This window comes from Sinohyriopsis cumingii, chromosome 10 (genome assembly GCF_028554795.1).
Source record: "Sinohyriopsis cumingii isolate HCF-2022 chromosome 10, ASM2855479v2, whole genome shotgun sequence".
Lineage (NCBI taxonomy): Eukaryota > Metazoa > Mollusca > Bivalvia > Unionida > Unionidae > Sinohyriopsis > Sinohyriopsis cumingii.
In genome coordinates, this window is record NC_142970.1 from 14434718 (window position 1) to 14456710 (window position 21993).

The 21993-nt window shown below is 34.5% G+C and overlaps 1 protein-coding gene across 1 annotated transcript; it reads left to right on the forward strand.

Annotated features, from left to right (window-relative positions):
• Nucleotides 1-689: 689 nt before the first annotated feature.
• LOC149789630 (uncharacterized) lies at nt 690-20380 on the forward strand. The gene is made up of 4 exons (XM_089973075.1): nt 690-832; nt 18052-18188; nt 18898-19044; nt 19277-20380. The coding sequence occupies exons 1-4, from the start codon at nt 690-692 to the stop codon at nt 19360-19362; spliced, it is 513 nt and encodes a 170-aa protein (XP_089829201.1). The 3' UTR covers nt 19363-20380.
• The last annotated feature ends 1613 nt before the right edge of the window (nt 20381-21993 follow it).

Consider the following 21993-nt stretch of genomic DNA (forward strand, 5'->3'; position numbering starts at 1 on the left):
TGGGTAGACTCTCGCCATAATCAATAGATAGTGTGCATCTTATATTAAATTAAATTTATTATCATGATGGCCTGTGTCCAAAACAAAATCTTTATATCCTGTGTGATCTGGATATCTGTCATTTTACTGCACTAGAATGAGAGATGGAGTTGACCGAATAGTGGAGCAAACAATAAATTGAATTTAATTACGTGTACTTTCTTGGCATGGCAAACAACTAAGTACTGATAATCATATAACCATAATGTTAGATTTTAGCACTCTGCACCATCACCGCTAAGTAAGCGCCTGATCGGTCTGTCGTTTGGATTTTTAACGTAGCTTTAAAATATTTTCAATCATATCGCTACGATGTCTGCAGTGTGGGAGTTTATAGTGAGGTCTAGCACTGGGGCATGATGCTGCAGACAGGTAGCACTTTGTCCCCCCCCCCCCCCAGCCGCATTATTCTGACACCAGGCCGACGAGTCCTAACACAAATTCTTAATTCTGAGCGCCTAGCGAGGCGCTGTTAGTACCATCTTGATAAGTCGTTGGTATGATTTTACCGGGGTTCAAACCGACGACCTCCTGCATCCGAGGCGGACGCTCTGCACATTAAAGGTAATTACATTGAAGCAGCACTTTTGACAAACAAAGTATTTTGCTCTCTGCGGGTGATTATCAAGAGAGTAGATGACACTGACCGTATGCATGTCAGTGGTGACAATTACTTTGATGGTAGTCAGCAAGAGAAGTCTGATAAAATGGCTGAGAATCGGGGAAATGAAGAAGAATCTAGTCCCCTTAGTATTTACAATTGGAAACATGAAACCATGATATCGAAAAAATGGTACGGGATAGAGGTTCAAATAAATTAATTTTGGGGCAATTGTAAACACAGTGTGACAGGTTGCATTACAGATGAATTATATGTAATGATAATATATTACCTTCCCGAATGGACGGTTATATCAACAAGAATTTTCCACAGAAAGACTTCTTATGATGTCTCGTTTGTCCGAAATTAAAATAATGCTTATCTGACGTCCAATATGGCTTCCGCGGCAGACATCTTGTAAACCTTGTTATCGACATACCTATTAAAGGGAAAGTCATATTGACGTCGGATTTTTCGCAGAAAGACTTCTGTGATTGTTCTAAATGAAAATCGTGGGGATTTGATTTCCAGTATGAATGTCATAGCAGCCAGATTTAAAATTGTATTATCTCTACACAACCTGAACATGAGGTCATATTGATATGAGGTGCCCACTATACTCCGTCTTGTGATGATGAGGTGCTTCTAAAATAAATTTGTGCCGTTCGTACACCCAATATGGCCGCCACAGTGATCATTATGAAGGCTTATTATTGCTACTCCTCCTGAATGATGGTAATATGAAGATGAGTGTTCACCTGAAAGACTTCTTGTAATGTCTACTACTTGGATCTAAATGAAAATGAAGCCGATTTGACAAAGTCATCTTGACATTGTGCTTTCTCGTCCATGACGTCTTTTTGGTTGACACTGTAAATGGTGTCGAAATTATATCCAATATATCCAATATATCCACTACAGCAGTCATCTTTTAAACCTTGTTATCACTGCTTCTCCTTAACAAAGAGACAGTCTGGCATCTAGTTGTCACCATGATAATCTTATCAAGTTCATAAACGAAAATCCTGCCGAATCCTATATTACTACTGTTATCATCTTGAAGATTTTGCTAGCCCTGACATTTCAAGAATAGGTGGTCTTATCAACATGTTTTATTTTCCCTCTCAAACGTATGATACAATGTAATTCACCCGAAATGACAATTTTGTCAATCCGAAGTCCAATATGGCCTGTACGGCAGTCATATTGAAATAGTGTTATGAATACTTCTCCTGAAAACATGGTTATATCATTATGATTTTTCATTGAAAGACTTGTTATGATGACTGTTGGCTATAAATGAAAATGGTGTCGATGTGACCTGCAATACAGCGGTGCAATGGTCATTGGAAAATCTTTCTATCGCTAGCTCTTCTGGAAGGCGGCCATTTTGAAAACTTTGCTATTGCTACACCTCCAAAAATAGATTGTCATATTAATAGGGGGTGCCAGAAGACTTATTATAATGTATTGCTGGTCCGAAATTAAAATGGTGCTGATCTGACATTAAATATGGGCACCAATGTGCCATCTTGAAAATGTTGTTATCACTTCTCCTCTTATATTTAAAGTGAATTCGACTTAGAATTTCATTAACATAATTCGCATCGTACCTATTTGGAAATTTAACCCGAATGGATGGCTACATCAACATGGTCTTTTATCATTAGACTTTTTATGTTATCCAGTTTGTCTTAAATGAAAGTGGTATCAATCGTGCATCTGATATGGCTGCATTGATGCCTGTCTTGAAAATCTGACATGGCTTTTCTTCGTTAATGGATAGTCTTACTGACATGCGGATCTCATCAAAACACTTCTGCATTATTTTCTATGAAAATAATGTCAATCTGACATCCAGTATATATCACGAATACATGACAAGCGGTGTGGAAATGTGACCTTAAAGTTTTAATAAAAAGTCAACCGGATTTTTAATATATAGTCAACCGCCAAATTCATATATAAGGAGAGAGTGTATGTCCCAAAGTCCGTTATACTTTACAGAGACATGTTAATGGATTTTGTGTGTTCTGTGACGAATATCAAAGTTCTACTACTACTACGAAGAATAACAAAAGAAAGAAGCAAAAGAAGAATGATCATGAAGAATACGACGATGCTGATAATATAATAATATGAGAAAAATCGAGCATACATTAAACTGATATTTGAAACCCAAGTGCGTCCGTGAAGCATATGTTATGCCTATTTAATTTATTTTGCGTGCTTGAACTTTGTGATTGAGTGAGGGTAGAAAAGTTATAATTTTTCTGACTTGATCATTTTTTAAGAAAGGTATTCAGTAATATATGAATCCATTATCTAGCCTTATTTAGAATACTTAGAATGTTCTGGAAAAGAGCTTTTGACCCATAACCTGGTCATTTTATTGTACCTTAATTTTTTATATAAGGTCGAGGTAAACATTCCTCCTTTACGTTCAGTCCGTGTAATTATTTAATGTTGTGTTCAGATATAATCTGACTGGAATAATTTACTTTTAAACAAATTGAATTACTAAGTGATCATTGACAATTTTAGATAAAATCACTACTTTGGGATTATTTGTAATTCATTCAAAAATATTCAGGATTATATAATTTTGATACATCAAAATTATTGGTACATCATCCTATTAAAGAATATAGGTACACGAGCACTCGGAATTCGATATAAGTTTGGACTTGTTATAAAATTCGTCTTAAATTCTAACTTTGTAACTTAGAGAACTCAGTTTATTTGTTGCTTTAATAAGCTTGTTGGTTTTCTTCTTTCTGTTACGTAGGTTGAGACAACAGAGTCGAAACAAATAACCTTAATGACTACAAATTTATTTAAAGTACTTGCAACTAACTGGTGAATTAAATAAGAATGTAATGAACGCAACAAACTGTGTTATTTTTTCTTGTCAATAATACATACCTTGATATGTTTTAATTAAAGGCTGAAGATACTGTATCACACTTTGAATAATGCAGACCTTGGTATTTTTAATTAACGAATGATTTAATTCACTGCTTGACATCAGTTGAATAATATACATAGGTTGGACACGGACCCATAGATTAGACTATCAACAATATGGAAAAGATGAAAACACTGAATCGACTGAATTCGTCAAAAAAGTTCATTAAAGAAGCATAGAAGATAATATACACATTCTCCGAAATTTTCACTGGACATTTTGACAAGTTGGATAACTGGAATTGGTACTAGAATTCGAACAGAATAAATTGGGACAGATTTACGAGCAAGGAAAAATAAAGAATTTGCAGAATATAGTGCGTGAAAACGTAGAGTCACAAAAGGAGAGATATATTAATTATTCATCAAATGTGTCTGAAAATTTGATGCTTCTTGCGATACATGCTCCAGAGCTATAATGACGAAGATGTATCAGAGAATTCCAATTAAATAGACGCTTCCGAGCCATAAGTGCAAGATTGGCATCCAAACTCAATGTATCTTACAGAGCACATTAACGGGCTGCAAGAGAGAGGCATATATATATATATATATATATATATATATATATATATATATATATATATATATATATATATATATATATATATATATATATATATATATATATAAGTAATTAATTAAGTAATTGATAACATAAAATGCGAAATATAAAATAAACGGATGAAATAATAGAGTTCATCTGAGGAAAGATATAGAACAGGCTAACAGGAGCCCTAGTATGTAAAATATTTAAATATAATCACTTACAGAAACAAAATGAAACCCATCTTGACATAACTATCCACTGAGAGGGAGAAGCGTTAACGAGATTTTCAAGATGGACACCATTCGGGATATCTGAGCAGCACCGTTTTCGTTTAGGATATTGACTAGACCATGCGATGGATGTGTGTGCAAAGTTTCATGGCAATCTTCCAAGTATTTTAACAGTAGAAGAAACATTTAGCTTATGAAAATGGACGGACGACAGACCATCCGATAAGTTTTTCCAGCCAATTATTTAGCATAAATATGTAGCAAGTCAATAAATGCGGCCATGGATATTATACACGCGGTCTATTTCTTTGATTGTCTCCCTTTATCATATTGATAAGCTGATTCAGTTATATCTTTGGAATGAAATAATCTATAATGTGTTTTTGCCATGTTTGTGAATTTCTTTTCCTATTGTGCTGGTCTGATAGTATCCTTTCTTGTCATTTTGTATTCACTGAAAAGGATTGAGGAAAAATAAGTTGTGAGCGGAGAGAATTACATTAAAACGTTGAGTTGCCCATTTCCTCCCATCTTCACTAGCCAATGTTCCGATGTGTTAACCTTATCAACACTTTAGCGAATGAAACAGATGATTCAGTGCTTCGAGTCTGTGAATTTCATTGGATGCGTCGGCAGACACATCATCTGGTCAAAATCAATTTATTTAATTTTAACAATATTGCTACATGATCGATATAAGGGGAGCACACAACTGGAATGGACCGATAAATAATAAATTTTTCACTGCCGGTCTGTGTTTGTGCAAATACATTATTTTCCTAAAATACACATGTAATTGCTACTTTCTGCTACTTTCGATGTTAGATTGACTAAGTAGCCATTGATGTCAATTTCTCAACTATGTTCGGCCGATGTACAAAGTAACACTGCACCGCTGTTACACGCTATTGCTTAGTTGGCATTACATACTAAGGGAGACAACTCATGAAATCCAATAATGCCGCTATGACAAAGCACTCAAATATCTAATTGTTCGGCCAAGGTGTAGATAGGGTTAACACATCATAACCTTGGCTAGCGATTTTCTCTTGTACAGAATATATCTTTGTTTAGTTCTTGTCTGTAATTATTTGACATATGTAAATTGAAATTAAAAAGCCCATTATACAATTAGTAGTAAGAAATACATTGACATGTTTCTTAACAACATTTAAGTGCATTCTCCGCCTACTTTGATGGCTGTCTTACTTGAGAGCTTACTACATATAACATATCTCTCTTTACATACGTATCTAAATATCTGATTGTTTGGCCAAAGAGTTGAAAGGGTTAACACGTCATAACCTTGGCTAGCGATTTTCTCTTGTATCGAATATATTTTTGTTGAGTTCTTGCCATTGCTTATTTGACATAAGTCAATTGAAACTAAAAAGCCCAGAATATCCTTAGTAGTGACAAATATATTGGCATGCTTCTTTATAACATTAAAGTGCATTCTCCACCTACATTGATGGTTGTCTTATTACATATAACATAACTCTGTTTATAGTCAATATTTGTAATATTTTAAATTGACTTCTCTGTCGGCAGAGTTGGGATGTAGATAGATTTGAAACCATGTTTTCAATCATATTTGGGATCTAATCCAACATTTCTTGCTGTATTCCACAAAATCACTTATAAGGCAATCTTGGGATAGATTCCAAAAGAATCTACAACTAGGCAAGCGAGGATTAATCCCCAAAATCTCTCATTAGGAAAATTCTAGATTGATCCCTAAATTCTGCTACAAAACTGACTTGCAATTCTTCACTAAAACCATGCCAAAATAAACGCTCGGTTTTGATCAAAACATCTCAACATCTCATGCCAGAAAGTCTTAGGATCAATCATTTCGCCGCAAACTTTGGATCAGTGCCAAAAGTGAGATCGATCCCAAATAAGCAAACATGGGAACAATCCCCAAAATGTCTTGCTTAAAATTGTAGAAAAGTGACTTTTGTCGCTGGCGCACATGGGATCAGTCCCAGAATCACTTTCAGGTAAGCTTGGGACCGATCCCAAATGACTCCTTATCACACATGGGATCCACTTGCAGAGATTCACTACACTGTATTTTAGGAAAACTTGAGATTGATCCAAAACATGTATACGTTTAGCAAAACTGAATCTGCAAATTTGTTGTCATTTGTGAGACCAGTACCAAAATACGAGTGCGAAAAATAAATATACTTATCTAACCCTCCAAAAATATGGTTAAATTGACTAAATACAGCGTAATTGTTTTGGTCAATGACTGATCTCTAAAGGATTTTTTTCCTCAATTGAAATATTGTAGGGTAAACAGCAAAGTGGTTTCTGGAATGCATAAAACTATTAAGATACATCATTCATGATAGACTTTATGCCGTTGATATTACTCAGTCATGAACTTAATTGCGATACAGACTGTAGCGTAGTTCTAAAATTATACCTCTTATGACAGAAGGATCTTAAATTCATCAGTAGCAGCACACGGTTTCACTAGGATAAATGTACATGCATGTAAATAAAACCTTAATTGGATATATTATTTTGCTGTGTACAAATAAGTAGCCATCAATATATGTCGCCATGGATATTATACACGGGGGCGATCTTAAGGCTAGTTTTTTTTTAATGTCTACCCCTATCATATTGATGAACTCTTTCAGTTATATTTTTGAAATGAAATAAACTATAAAGTGTTTTTGTCATTTCTGACAGTTTTGTTTGCTATGGCGGTGACCTGAGAGTCTCCATTCCTGAAATGGATTTGAACAAAATTAATTTATGAGTTGAGAGAATTACTTTAAAATGCTATATTAACCATTTGTTCCCATCTTCGATATCCAAGGGTCCGATGTGTTAACCCTATCTACACCTTGACCGATCGATCAGATAATTCAGTGCTTCGGGTCTGTGAATTTCATTGGATGTGGCAGCAAGCTACCGCATCCATTCAAAATCAAGTTTTTAAAATTTCAACACTGGTCCTACACGATTGATACAAGGGTAGTACACAACTGCAATGGACTGATATATAATCAATTGTCCACTGCCGGTCCGTGTTTGTACAAATACATCTTTTCCCTAAAATACACATGTAATGGCTTCTCTCTCATACACACTTATACTTTATAAGTTAGACTTACAAAGTATCCATTGATGTAAATTTCCTCCACTATTTTCTACCGATGTACAAAGCAACAATGTACCGCAGTTACACACTATAGGTTATTTGCTATTACATTTTAAGGGAGACAAGGCAAGAAATCTTATTGATGTTCCTATGAAAAAGCAGTCAAACATCTGCTTGATCCGACATGGTGTAAATAGGGTTAACACATCGGAACCTTGGCTAGCGAATATGATTTCTTCCTGTACAGAATATATATTTGTTCAGCTCTCGTCTGTGCTTGCTTTGTATATATCAGTTGAAATTAGCAGACATAATATCCTTAGTAGTAGCAAAGAAATTAACATGCTTCTAAACATAATTCAAATGAATTTTCAACTTACACTGATGGGTGACTTACACGAGCTTACCACATATAAAATATCTCTATCTGCAGAAAAACACTTGGGGTCGACCCTAAATGATTCCTTATAACAAACTTTGGATCAATCATAAGAGGCTCGTAGTTTGCAAAGTTATAATAGATTCACAACAATTTCTTTCAGGAAAACTTGGGATTGATCACAAAAAATTGTACACTTACTATAACGGTATCTGCAATTTGTTGTTTATTACTAGAACCAGTACCAACACATGATTGCGAAGAGCCAACATTGTTATCAAACCCTCTAAAATTATTGTTCAATTGGACTAAATACGGACGTTTTCTGGAACCAGTACCAACACATAAGTGCGAAGAGCCAACATTGTTATCAAACCCTCTAAAAATATTGTTAAATTAGACTAGTTTTCTGGAAGGTGACTGTTCAAAAGAATATTTGCATATTTTTTCTTCAGTTAAATAATTGTTGGTTAATTCTAACATTTTTTTCACCTTCCACGTAAGATGGGAGATATCGAGTTATCTGTCTCTGTATGTTGGTATGTTTGTACGATATATGACTGCCAGGTAGATTCTTTGCTGAGCATAACTATAAGATCGTTCCTAATACATTTGAACCCAGTGCATACTAATTATACCAAAAGTACAGCAGAAACTTTTGCAATTCTGATATCTTCAGGATCAAATAATTTTTGTGATTTATACATTTGTTTCATCCTCACATACACGATTGTATAATCTTCGTATAATGTGTAATTGTGCAAGAGAGGACAATATTGCTATGCCCCTTCTCTAACTGCCTTTCTCTACCTTTCATTATAAGTCAGTAGAGTTTTATTTCATCTTTCAGATATGTTGAGTGTTCGTATGCTCTCTGTAATAAAAGTAGTCAAATATTGTCTTTTCTTTTGCATGTATTTTCATTGATTCTGTCGGTCAATAAACCATGTATTAACTATAAAGTGACTATGTTGTTTTATATTTTTGTGATAGTGTTCACATTTCTAGTATCGTAAGTTCCTAAACCTCTTTTAACTAAATTAGCCTTCACCGTGCATGCAAATGGACTGTCACGATGTATAAAACTAATTTACATTGAGCCATTTGATCAAACAGTTTGATTTTGTAATGGTTTAGATGAAAATAATGCACTGTATCCGAAGCAAACTAATGTTTATATGGATCCTAGAGGGGATACTGTAACATAAAATCATTATTACGAAATATCTTAACTTTGCACGAAATATGATGTATCTATAAAATTAATATGGTCATGTTCGCTCGGCCCAAAGTGCGTAATATACTCTCCGGCGTCATTTTCTATAGTAGAAGTCTTTGTAACAATTTTCAATAATTGAACTATGTACAGTTTGGTGGTAACTGTATTCGTTTTCATCTTAGGACAAAATGTGTTGAATCTGATATCCATATTCCACGAAATACAGTTTTGATGTTTAGGTTATCACCTGCGTCGAATATGAGAGATGTCCGTCTGTCTGTTTGTCTGATTTCTGAATGCCAGTATTTAGTTTCCTTGTGGAACATGACAATAAAACTGTAACTGGAATATGTAGAAATCTTTTCATTCGCATTAGACTACTAGTACAGCTGAAATATTTTGATGTTCGGTAATCTTGAGTTTCAATACTTTTTGTGATTGTTCAATTCAGATTCGTACTCCTTTCTCCACATCAACGTTTCCAGGGTAACAGACCTAACACGTACAATGTTATTATTTCAAGTAGTAATTTATGGAATGATTAGTCAATCAATACTTACAATGATTGTTTCCTTATATATATTGACACACGCGTACGATATGTGTACTTCATATGAACTTGTTCTATTTTTATCAACGATTACTTATAAGGTGGATCAACACACCAATTCATTCATTTGCCGGTCGTGACTTTGTATAGATACTTATAGAGACAAATACAGTCTTTGCAGAAATGTTTTGCTTTATACATTGATCCTAATTTTAGTACGATAAAAAATTGTATAATCTTCGTATAAGCTGTATAAACACTTATAGAGACAAATACAGTCTTTGTAGAAATGTTTATCTTAGTACATTGATCCTAATTTTAGTATTATTATTTTACATTGTAATTTGGTGTTATCATTGTATCAAATCAAAGCCGTATTTGATGCAACTTTTCACCAGCAACATACTACAACTACGTAATGCTATTTGTAAATATTTGAATAGTTTAAAGGTAGGAAGTCCGAAAGAGAAATACAGGAACGAATCTCGCCCAGAACTATTATTATTTCATGTAGTGATTTATTGAATGATTGATGGCTCTATACTTTCGTTTAATAACTCCTCTTTTTAGAGCTTCTTGAACAGATGTAGGATCTGTGCACTTCACTTGAACTTGCTCTATATTTACCAGCCGTTACGCATAAATGGGCTGAATGTTTACAAACATATAATGTAATGCCCCGGTCGTGACTGTTTATAGATTCTTTCAAAGACAACTACAGTCTTTGGAGAAATGTTTCTCTTTGTACATTGATCCTAATTTTAGTACAATAAAAGATTGTATAATCTTCGTATAATCTGTAATTGTACATGAAAAGACTATATTTATATGCACTCTCTCTAATTTTCTATGTCATATTATAAGTCTGAAAAGTTTGATTTCATCTTTGAGATAAATTGGGAATTCGTATGATGTGGGGAAGGGAAATAGGGAACTATTTATTTTATTTTCGATATAATTTAGGGATTCTATCGCTAAAGAAACTATGTGATAAATTTAAGGTAACTGTGCTATTTTATAATTTTTGATATGATGCATATACAAATGTTTACATGTCTTACAAAATAACACAAATTGATCCTAATATCCCATGATTAATATATCTAACGAGCCAACATTACACTGTTTCAAGTTCCTATACGAACATAAGATAGCGAATTCTACAATAAGATACCATATTGTTTAATAGTTTGGGCTGATATGGTTTTTAATGAGGTCTTTATATGGGCTTATGACATTTCTTTTTCACTGTAAATGTTCATGATATTATTCCTTTATTCATCTAAGTTAAAGATATCATTTTTACATTTCGTATTCCATAGTTTCTTGGCAATATACAAATACACACATTATCAAGGTAACTCTACGTCTTTGGCTGTATCTCTTCAATTGTGAAACTGAATGTCAACGTTCTATAGTTGCTTTAATAAACATCCCTGATCTATCTATTCCAGTAATAAAATTATGCGAAAGTGGTTGAGACATTATATTTGTTTGCACTTTAATCCAATACCAAACGAGATGTGATATATGATATTACTACGTGTTTGTATTTTTCGATAAAGATAGTCTACATTATGCATGCAGAGTTTAAGGATTTTCATTGCTCTTTTCGTAACTTGAATTGTTTGCCTTACTACGCTTTCGAAGTTTGGTGTTGTGTAATCTTTAGTTTCACTACATTTTCTTTTTTTTATATTTTCTGATCCGCATTTCATTTATCACTACATCTGTTTTTTGTATTATTATTGCATGTAGTGATTTATTGAATGATTAATGGATCTATACTTTTGATTAATTGCTCCTCTTTTTACAGCTTCTGGACCACATGTAGGATATGTGTACTTCACGTGAACTTGCTCGATGTTTGCTAACATTTACACAGATTGCTCCTCTTTTTGCAGTTTCTGGAACAGATGTAGGATCTATGTACTTCACTTGAACTTGCTCTATATTTACCAGCTGTTACATATAAATGGACTGATTGTTTATAAACATATAATGTCATGCCCCGGTCGTGACTTTTTATAGATTCTTTCAAAGACAAATACAGTCTTGACAGAAATCTTTCTCTTTGTACATCGATCCTGCGTTTAGTAACATACACAAGTTTAGAATCTTATTGTCATGTCCTCCGTGTATTTAATTTGTATGACTTATATGTCGGAGGGAGAGAGATTTCATGCTTGATATAATTTAAGTGTAAGATGCATATAAAATAAACTTTGTTACAGAATGACCCAAAATAATATCTAATATCTCTAGTTTCATAATTCTGATACGAACATTAACTGTTTTAAGACACTTTTCAAAAAGAAGAAAGTGTCTGTTCACCGTTGATTTCAATAGTCTCTCACACAATATACAGCCTCAAATCTACCCACTTGATTAAGCCATTTACCACACAATTGCTATTGATGTTTTTCATTCGCAATATTTAGTCGAAGTCTTTATTTTACATTGTGATTTGGTGTCCTTATTTTATCAATATCAAAGCCGTATGTGATACAACTTTGCAGGAGCAACGTACTACAACTACAGAATGTTGTTTGCAAATATTTTAATAGTTTATAGGTAGAAAGTATCAATGAGAAATACATGGATGAATCTTTATTGATACGGTCTTGACAACCGACTTGCTTTTTAACCAGCAAGGAAACACAAAGCTTAAATCAGAAAGAAAATGAAACCCACTCGTATGTGAAATATGCATGGTATGAAGAAAGTTAGAGGGGGAGTTTAACACGTTCTTTACTAGATATAGTTGCTTCTTGTACAATGGTACGTTAAACGAATATTTTACAAACCTGTTCAGTAGAAAAGCTGCCCCAATGTAGAAAGTGATCGGTGTTTGTTTATCAACATTCAGATTCTTTCTGGATAAAAGGGAGTAAATAACAAGATAAGTTCAAGTGAGGTACAATTATACTGCATGTATTGAATGACCTTGTACATCTATTATTTGATTTGGTTCAAGAGGATTAAGAACAAACGAAACATACGTCATCTCCCAGTGCTAAGGGATAGGTTGAAATGGAGATACAAAATAAAATAGGGTATGACCTGTGGCTAAAACAGAGTGTAAAGTTCGCGTAGCAGGTATAAAAGGCAGTAAACTGAATAAGCTTAAAATCAGTAACCTTGGCTTTGAACATAAGAAGTTTTCCATCGAACCAGGTAAGATATAATTTTATTATAAGTATCGTCTAAATTATGGAATTACATGATATTGAAAATTACAATAACGGAAACATTCAAAAGCAGATGTTTGTTCCAAATCTTGCACAGTTTCGGAAAGCATAGGATCCTTTCAGGACGATGTAAGATCCATAAACGTTCATGCCGTTTCAAATCTTCCCTGGCTGTTTAACGACTTCAGCAGTGTGTTGCTCTTGCTTGTCATCTGCTGTTATAAACAAATCATTGTTTTATATAATTTAAGATGTCGAAAATGAATTATTTTAAAGAAATATTAATTGACAAGAAAGCTAGGGTGCCATTTACGTTGTATTTCATTATCTAACAGGAAGCATACGAAGTAAATAATTTGGCCCCAATGTTTGTATATGGTCAAGATAAAAAAGATATATGCAGGTATAAATACAGTTAATAGTATAATCAGGGGTTTAGTCTGTAGCCTTGCAAGTGAACATTCACAGTTGCGTATGAAGGCAGAAAAGAAATGTTTGTTCGGTTATGTTTATGGAAGAGAACTCGCTAAACCTCAGTAGTTTATGGCAAGATAAGTTAAAGGCGTAACAAAAAAGATGCATACTAAAGCTTGCTCTATGTATGTGTTTAGAAAGTACACCAGGTTAAAAGAAACTGTCAAGATGATATGGTTTCAAAATAAATAATAGAACAGAGTGAGAAAAACAAGCTTGGTAGAATTCAACATATAATTTATTTCACTAGAGCACAAATGAACATGTAAAACGAACTTAAAGTACTCAAAACAAAATCCCAAATAATCCAGAATTTCTAACAAGTCATAATTAATAAAATTCGGAATAAATTTTAGTCATATTCCAAATAATTTTCCATGCTGTTTGTGTTGATGTGTCTGTAGTGTCCTACGGTCTCTGATGTACTAATGTACCAATGGCCTCACCTGTAAAGATTTGCCAACATTCTTTTATTAAATCACCGTAATATAATCCAAGGTTGCCTTGTTTGAATTCACTATTATGCTAATGTCTCTTTAAAAATTTTTTTAGGAGCACTTTGTTTTTCTAAAGAAGAATGAGCTGAATTAAAAGATTTCACCCATCTCAAAATACCGAATACATAAATGATTCTGGCCCAAAATCTTAAACAAGATTTTTATTTAAAAAACCTAAGACACTAAAGATTAACATAGATGAGGGCCAAACGTTGATTGTTCTAGAAGAATGTAAGTTATAATTAGAAGGTCTGTTACAATAAAGCATGTGACAATCATCAGTACACCACATCTAGCTATGTGAAAACTAGCAATGTCTTTGATTCAGGCAAACATAATAATCCTAATATTTATCTTTCATTAAACCGCTTGGTTACAAAGCTGTCACTGATTTTAAACAAGGCCATCTACTAAATACAATCTTACGTAACCCATAATATGTAATTAATTAAGGCATCTATCGAATAATGCAAAGCAAATATACATAGCAATATCATTTCGAAAATATATTTGAAAATATTAACTTATCAATAACAATTGTAATGATGGAAAAGTCCTCAAACACGTGTGTGTGTGTGTGTGTGTGTGTGTGTGTGTGTGAGTGTGTGTGTGTGTGTGTGTGTGTGCGCGCGCACGCGTGTATGCGTATACACGTTGTTCCCAATCTGCGCAACTTCGGAAATGACCAGTGCCTTTTCAGGCTACAAATTCGGCTACAAATTCAAGAAATTCAACAATTGTCGTTCTCTCTTTATGTATGAATCCTTGACGAATATTCGTGCTATACCATTCGATAACGTTCAGTACATTTCTTTAAATGTGTACCACTTTGTTGACATGCCATAATCAGAGATATTTGCTAGAAAGAGTTACACTAGGTTGGATATATGAATAATGAAAAGGATAATATAAACGCTTAGTTTGTGTCATTAAAATATGTCCGTGTAATGGATTTAGGTTAGCGTTTTAGAAATAGTCTGTATAAAGCTCGTGGATGAACAAATGTTCTGGTACGATACTTTGTCTCGAGTTGGTTAAATTTATTTTGCAGAATATGGCTTCGTTTCTATTTGGATTACTTTGTCTGTGTATGCTGAGGTGAGTCATTCTTTCCGAGGATTTTTGTCCTCCTCCCCTCTTTCTGTCTCTCTCGCTCTAAAGGTATGTATGTTTATATTACGGTCATGGGTGAACCCAACTAAATAAGCTCTTCTGTTGACATTTTGCTATGGCGTTTTTCTATGGCATTTATAGATGTAGAAACAGGGACAGACCGTCTCAATTATCCATCGAAAGTGTAGCGAGGGGTTGAATACAAGAACGAAATGTATATTTATTCTATTTATCTAGTTGATGAAAATGTTAACATCAGGAAGGTGCAATATTTCCAATTATTATTTCTGATCATTTTAACCATTTAGATCTTAAGTAATGGAGAAGTGGAAACATTCATTTTTCTTTATACGTTTCTATTTTCAACACGCGCAATAAGTTATCTCTAAAATCTGTACAATACACTTAAATTCATGCCTAGTGAGACAATGGTTGACGAATGTGTGTATTATTATTAATCGCCTAATAAATTCTTAAAGTTGAAACGACCTCCTACAATAGTATTACAGGTCTGCGGTAAGGTGTATTTCTATTATTTCTAGCTAAAGAGCATAGAAAAGAACAAGAATAAAGAACGCATCCTTTATTACCGACAGAAAAGACTAAAACATGTCTGCTTCTTTCACTTCAAAACTTTTCACGCAAGATATCGTTTCGAAGTATTTACCAATTGTTGAACAATATTTAGAAGTGTCTCTAATCAGAAGCCATGGCAGCTGACAATGAATATTAAATATGCTTCCTTGCAAAAACAGATACATGTCAGTTTCAGAAACACAAACCGCTTTCGTTTGCTGCGACATCAAATTGTAATTTAACTTTCAAAAGCATAGACGAAGAGTGTATAACCTGTATGAGGCGATGAAATTTACGAAAACAATTTACACCTCAAAATATTTAGAGTTTCCAGGACTAATTAGCTTACGTGAGTAGTTAATGGGGCACTCTAGGGACAATGGGACTTACCATTAAAAACATGGTCGCGGCACTCTGGGCACAATGGAAATTGAACATGGGGAATACAGGACCGGCACTCTGGGGACAATGGGAATTTAACATGGTGGGTCTGTCTAGGGACAATGGGAATTAAACACAGGGAATTTTAACATGGGTGGGACTATAGAGGGACAAAAAGTATTGGGCCTGTCTAGAGACGAGAGGAAAATACATTACAGACAAGAGACAATAGATAATAGACAACAGACAAGAGACAAGCACTTATACAACATTTAAAAAAGTTGGGGAGGCAAGAAAGCAATTTCTTTTCGAGACCTATGAGGGGCCCTGAAAAGGGCCTTTGGCTTCTTCTGTTTCTTCTTCTATTTTCTTCAGTTCTTCAGCCATCTTCTCATTTTTCCAAATATTCCTTTCTTCTTCTTTATCTCTGAGTCACGCAGAAATCAGGAATGTGAATGCCATTCTCTCGCATGCATTCGACATGGAAAATGATGAAATTGTCTTTCTTCTTGTGGTCATCATCTTCTTCTTGTGGGAGTTGGTATTTTTGAATGTAGCATTGATGTTCCAAGTCAACGATTTGGTGGCAAATGTAACATTTTTTCTTTCCTGAACATACGTGTGCCTTGGGACTATTGGTACGTATGCCTTGTGCACAAGTGGGGCACAATTTCAAGAGTTGACAAGCAAATTTCTGCTGTGAACCTTGCGTCTCCAAATGTTGTTGGTTTCCGACAGGGCTGACAAAAGTGCGCTGACAAGCAGGGCAATGCACTCGTTCTTGTCCTTCGTCCTGATAGGGTTGAGAGGCCACACATCCTGAGCATTTCGATCCACAATGTTTGTGTTGCTCTTGATTGTTATAGCAATAGTCACATTTCTCACAGTAATACCTTTATCCCAGGAATCCGGTGATACTAGTAATGGCATCGAAATGTTCATCGTGATGATACATATGATTGTATTTTCCATCTTTAAAATCTTTGCCTCGAAACAACAGAGGTTCGCGCACTTCTTGAGGTTGCACTTTCAAGGTGTAGCGTGGAGCTAGGACATCTTTAATTGTTTGCATTTCAGAAATGCAACAGGGTGTGTCTTTGGACAGGCCGGCTTGTTGTAACAGGAGTTCTGCTTCACTTCGTTGTTTGGCTCGGTTCGATTTTATCGAATGTTATCCCAGGCTCTTTTTCATTCTACCGTGTCGTTCGTGTCGGCATACGCTCGTCCTCGTGAAGGTAACGATGGCTAAACACATCTGGTCTTGAGGGTTGTTAATTTGGACGAGGCTACGCTTCATGCTACGAAAGTCGTCTACCAATAACACTTTTCTGCCTTGTCCGGTCCCTTGGGGGAGAGAGAAGTGGGTCATGGGCAGTGTCGCTTTACCATCGGTGATGTGAAACTGGTCATTGGATTGTTGCACGTGTTGCACGTGTTGAATCTTGTCGATGACTTTGGAAGGTATCAATTCTGCTGGGCTGCTAAACTCGATTCAAAGAGGGGACTTCAAGCTGTCGTGATGAATGGATAGTCTCAAGCGATCATCTTCTTTGCTTTGACATTGGTGTTTCAGTGTAGTTAACAAAGAATCCCACATCTCGGTGATGAACCCTTCTGTTTTCTCCAGCGGTATGTCGGACTTGAAATCTATAAACTTCACCGTGTAGGTGTAAGTTGTGGTTCTAAATTTTATAGAGGAGCGCTTTTCCGTCTCTCGAGTGTGATAGTATTTTTCAGGATTTACTGGTGAACCTTGGCTAGGTGAAGACTCTCTGGGTCTGGATTCTGGTTCACTCATGTCAACTTCAAAATCACTGGCATGAATTTGTGCCAAGACTTAAGCTACTGTACGAGACGATGCGATCGTTTCATCTTGACTGCAACATGTCAAAGGACTACATGTTAAACACCATGGGTAACTTTATACCCACCATGTTAAATTCCCATTGTCCCCAGAGTGCCGGTCCTGTATTCCCCATGTTAAATTCCCATTGTCCCCATTAACTACTTTCGTGTTTTCAAAGCTTTACACACCGTTAAGAAACTTCTTTCTATAAATTGATCAATAATATGAACTACGCAGGTATTTATTAACGTAAAACTGGCTCCTTGAAAATGAGCTATCAGCTAGGAATATAATTCCATCTTGTTATTATAATGCAGTGTTGAAAATATTAAAGGCGTTGAAAACGAGAAACAAATCTCGGGATTGTTCTCATGGATCGCTGGTCAAAGTGGAGACAGCGATACCATTGATCTTCAAGATTTGATAAAAGCGTACAGAAAGAATGATTTCAACAGTAAGTCTCTCTCAATTCTCTCTCTCTCTCTCTCTCTCTCTCTCTCTCTCTCTCTCTCTCTTACATACGGATCTCTGTCTTATATGTGATCTATATATACACATCTATTTCTCCAGGCAACGCCTATGTACCTATAAATTTATCCCTGGCATAATTCGTTGATCTGTAAACCCAGATTATCAGATCTAGTATCAAGCTTTAAAATGATGATGGCAAGACGAACTTTGAGCAGAGATGTGAAGTTTGGAGATAGCCATTATGTTATTTGAGAATGTTCTACCTCACTTTTTCGCTCGAATATGAACTATTTCTTATAAAGACAATCGATATTGTTGTTTATCACGAAACCATTAATATTACGTAGTAGTTAAGGATATGAATCGAAAGGCACCTTTTGGTCGACGATATAGTTAAGCATAATTTTCATCCATAAATAATAAGGAACTAATGAAAATATTTATTCAATTGAATATTTTTCATGATTTATTTATTTCTATAATCGTCATAATTGTTTGAACCTGTCATCACGTAGGTCCATGGTTTGAATTAAAAGTATAATTCTTATGTCAAGGGAGATTTTAGAAATAAAATGTATGACGTTAACAATCCAGAGTAATACCAATAGTTAACGGTTGAACTTACATATGTTAGAAAATCGTCTGTTGGTAATTGCCATAGAAGAAACGAAGAATATAATTTTCATTTTCAGAAGATGGCTACTTATCGGAATTGGAGGTAAGAGCCGGTCGTCCGATAATTAACCTCGAACCAAGTTCCTATGCCGAAAAAATATTTGGCAATGTAAAGATAGATGAAAGTACCATTAAGGACCTTTTCTATGAGATGGATGGATCAGGTATGACCTAACAAAGTCTCCTTTGGTTTATCAGTTGCTGTCGTAATGATATACGTATCATAATCATTAAAGAATCACTGCCCAGCACTTTCTCTCGATGTAGCCAAGTTAGACACAATTCAATCGAATGCTTGTTACTCAACTGTATCAGTAATGTGGTTATAAGAGATTTATTTGTATTCTCCTGAAGCGATAATAGTTCTTTAATTATCTACTTTTCTATTTCTTTCAGACAAAGGGTGGGTCGACCTGTCTGAATTTGAGTATTTTTACAACAGAAAGGTTGATTTATTGGATTCGAGTGAGACGAAGAAATGAAGATAGATCAAGTGTACTTTCACCTCCAATGACAGACAACTGATAAAATGATTAAATTATATTTGGCTTTTAGAATCTTATGCAACGATGTCACAAGAATAAATGAATCAGCACATAAACCCATGAATCATTCAATCAATGAATCAAATCAACAAGCAATCAGTTGATCAATGGATGACTGAGTAAATGACACAATGAAAGAAACATATCTTCAATACATGAAACATGTTTACGGACAATAGAAACTGGACGGAACTGCATGGAAATTGTAGAAACTTCGTAGAATCTAGTTTTCAAGTAAAAGAACTACATTCAAATGTATGTGTACTATCCTACGGCATCGAGAGACGGAAACTATATGTTCCATTTGTTTAATTAAACTTTGAAATTTGCAAATGTTAGTTTCGCTGAGCCTTTCACTAAGGACTATCAGTATTAATTCAACTCGCATACGAAAGCTACGGAAATCCCATAAAGTTAAAAAGCAATGACTTTAGATAACTAAATGACCATGACCTAACCAAAATTACTCAAAATAAATCATTCTCGTTACAAGCCTGTGTATGGAGAGAGGTTTAAATCCAGCAGCATTTTCTGCATTTACGTGTGCATGAAACGAGTGTTATAAACCAAGCAATTCATCCATTTATCGACTGGTCCAACGTTGTTCCCAAACAATTTGTACCTTGAGTCCTTTAACGATATTAGAATGTTTTAAAAAGACGAGTTTGTACTCATCAATGTTGGTTTATAAGTATAATAAATATTCACTATCGTGCAAAGATATTAGTGTAACAGCTTTCACACAACTTTAACTATTACAAAAATATAGCTAAATTACATCTACGGTACATGTTGACATATTGTATTTTACATATTCCTGATTTAATCTCTTCAATAAAATGTATTGTCTCCTGAAAATGTATTTTATGTTAGCATTAGTGTATACGTGATATAGAAAAACAACACAAACTTGCTAACATAGCAAGTAGTTCATGATAGGTGATAAAGTATATGACATGTATGTGAAGAAAAATATTTGTCCCATGGCATGCTTTTTATTTACACGTGCATGAAATGTGTTATCCATTCAGCATCTAATGAATCAGTCGCTATTGTCAATACTGATTGTTTCTAAGTGAAGTCTGTAAATATATATTTAACTGCAACAATGGAATCGTGATTCTATTTTAGTTGCATTTAGAGATTGAATATTTCAAAAGATTTATACTAAACTCTTGCTTTACACTACCCACATAGCCTTAATGTTTGGCTCCGTAACAGTTGTTTCATATAATCAGTACTGTAAGTCTTAAAATTACTCTGGAACTGCTATAAGATATACTAAAGCATCCATGTACATTTCAATGTTACAATAGCATTCAATATTGTTAAAACGTAACCAAGCAACTATTATTATACAATACCGTTATAAGAAGAGTTAAATCACTATATACAGTGATTTAAACCTTATACACATAAACTGGCCTTGATGGATAATTTCAATTTTAACAACGACACTATGTCTTTTTGATTGATATATTTTATTTCTGTCTATAAGAGCACATATTCGACAAGATTCATTCGAAATACAGAGGGAAAAACCTCATTTTTGGACCCGGTTTTTTTTGCATCCCAAAATTCGCTCGTGGAAAGAATGCTGGATTTTAGACCTTTTGGTCTCAGATCTAAAGCGGACCAGTCTGAACTGCACACAGACAGGTGATCCTTTGCAAAAACTAGGATACGGTGTGCATTCGGAATAAACAGCGGTTTCCATACGAAATGCAACTTTTACCCTTCAGCTCATGCACAAGCAAAATAACCAGTGGAAAATGAGGTCAGGGCCTGTCTTTTTTGTTTGAAATTATTGGTAAAGAAAACACAAACCATGTTGATCATTCTGTGCAAAATGTTTGATGCGTTAAGTCTTCGATGTTTGTCCGTTTGTTTCTCTTGATACACGAGCAAGTAAGGTTGGTCCATCTTATGAATCATTATCGTTAGCTTTTGCATTATAGATAACAATATTTAGCATTCGTAAATCCTGATAAATAATCGCATCGTATATAATCAGGGCCAATAATTCTTTAGGAGCTATCGAATCAGCCTGTATGTGGTTATATTTTAAATACAGAATTCGAAATAGCACAGTCGCTGATTCGCTGAAACGTTTACCACACAATATTATTGTAATTTTGCAGAAGTGATGGTATATATACACAATAATAAATTTGAACCAATTTCTATTTATGGCTGTCTCCAGAAATATAGTACTAAAACTATGTATAAACGTTAGTGCGTTCAAATTATATTAGTTCTTTTTTTGGGTTTCAACCACCGAATTATAAACATACACTTAAAAGAGCAAAGATGAAAGCAGAAATTATTAAAATATTTGAAATATGGCTTTCCTTTTCCGAGCGTATACAAATAAAAATAATCTATGAATGATTAAATAAATGTGCAAATGAATAACACAAGTAATTGATGAATAACATGATCAAGAAATAAATAATTCCATGATATTATTACGATTCACGGACTTTTTGGTGTCTTACACTGAAATCGATGATGGGGATATAAATGGAGTGCTGAATAGAAACATGAAATAAACAGAAGATTTATTGA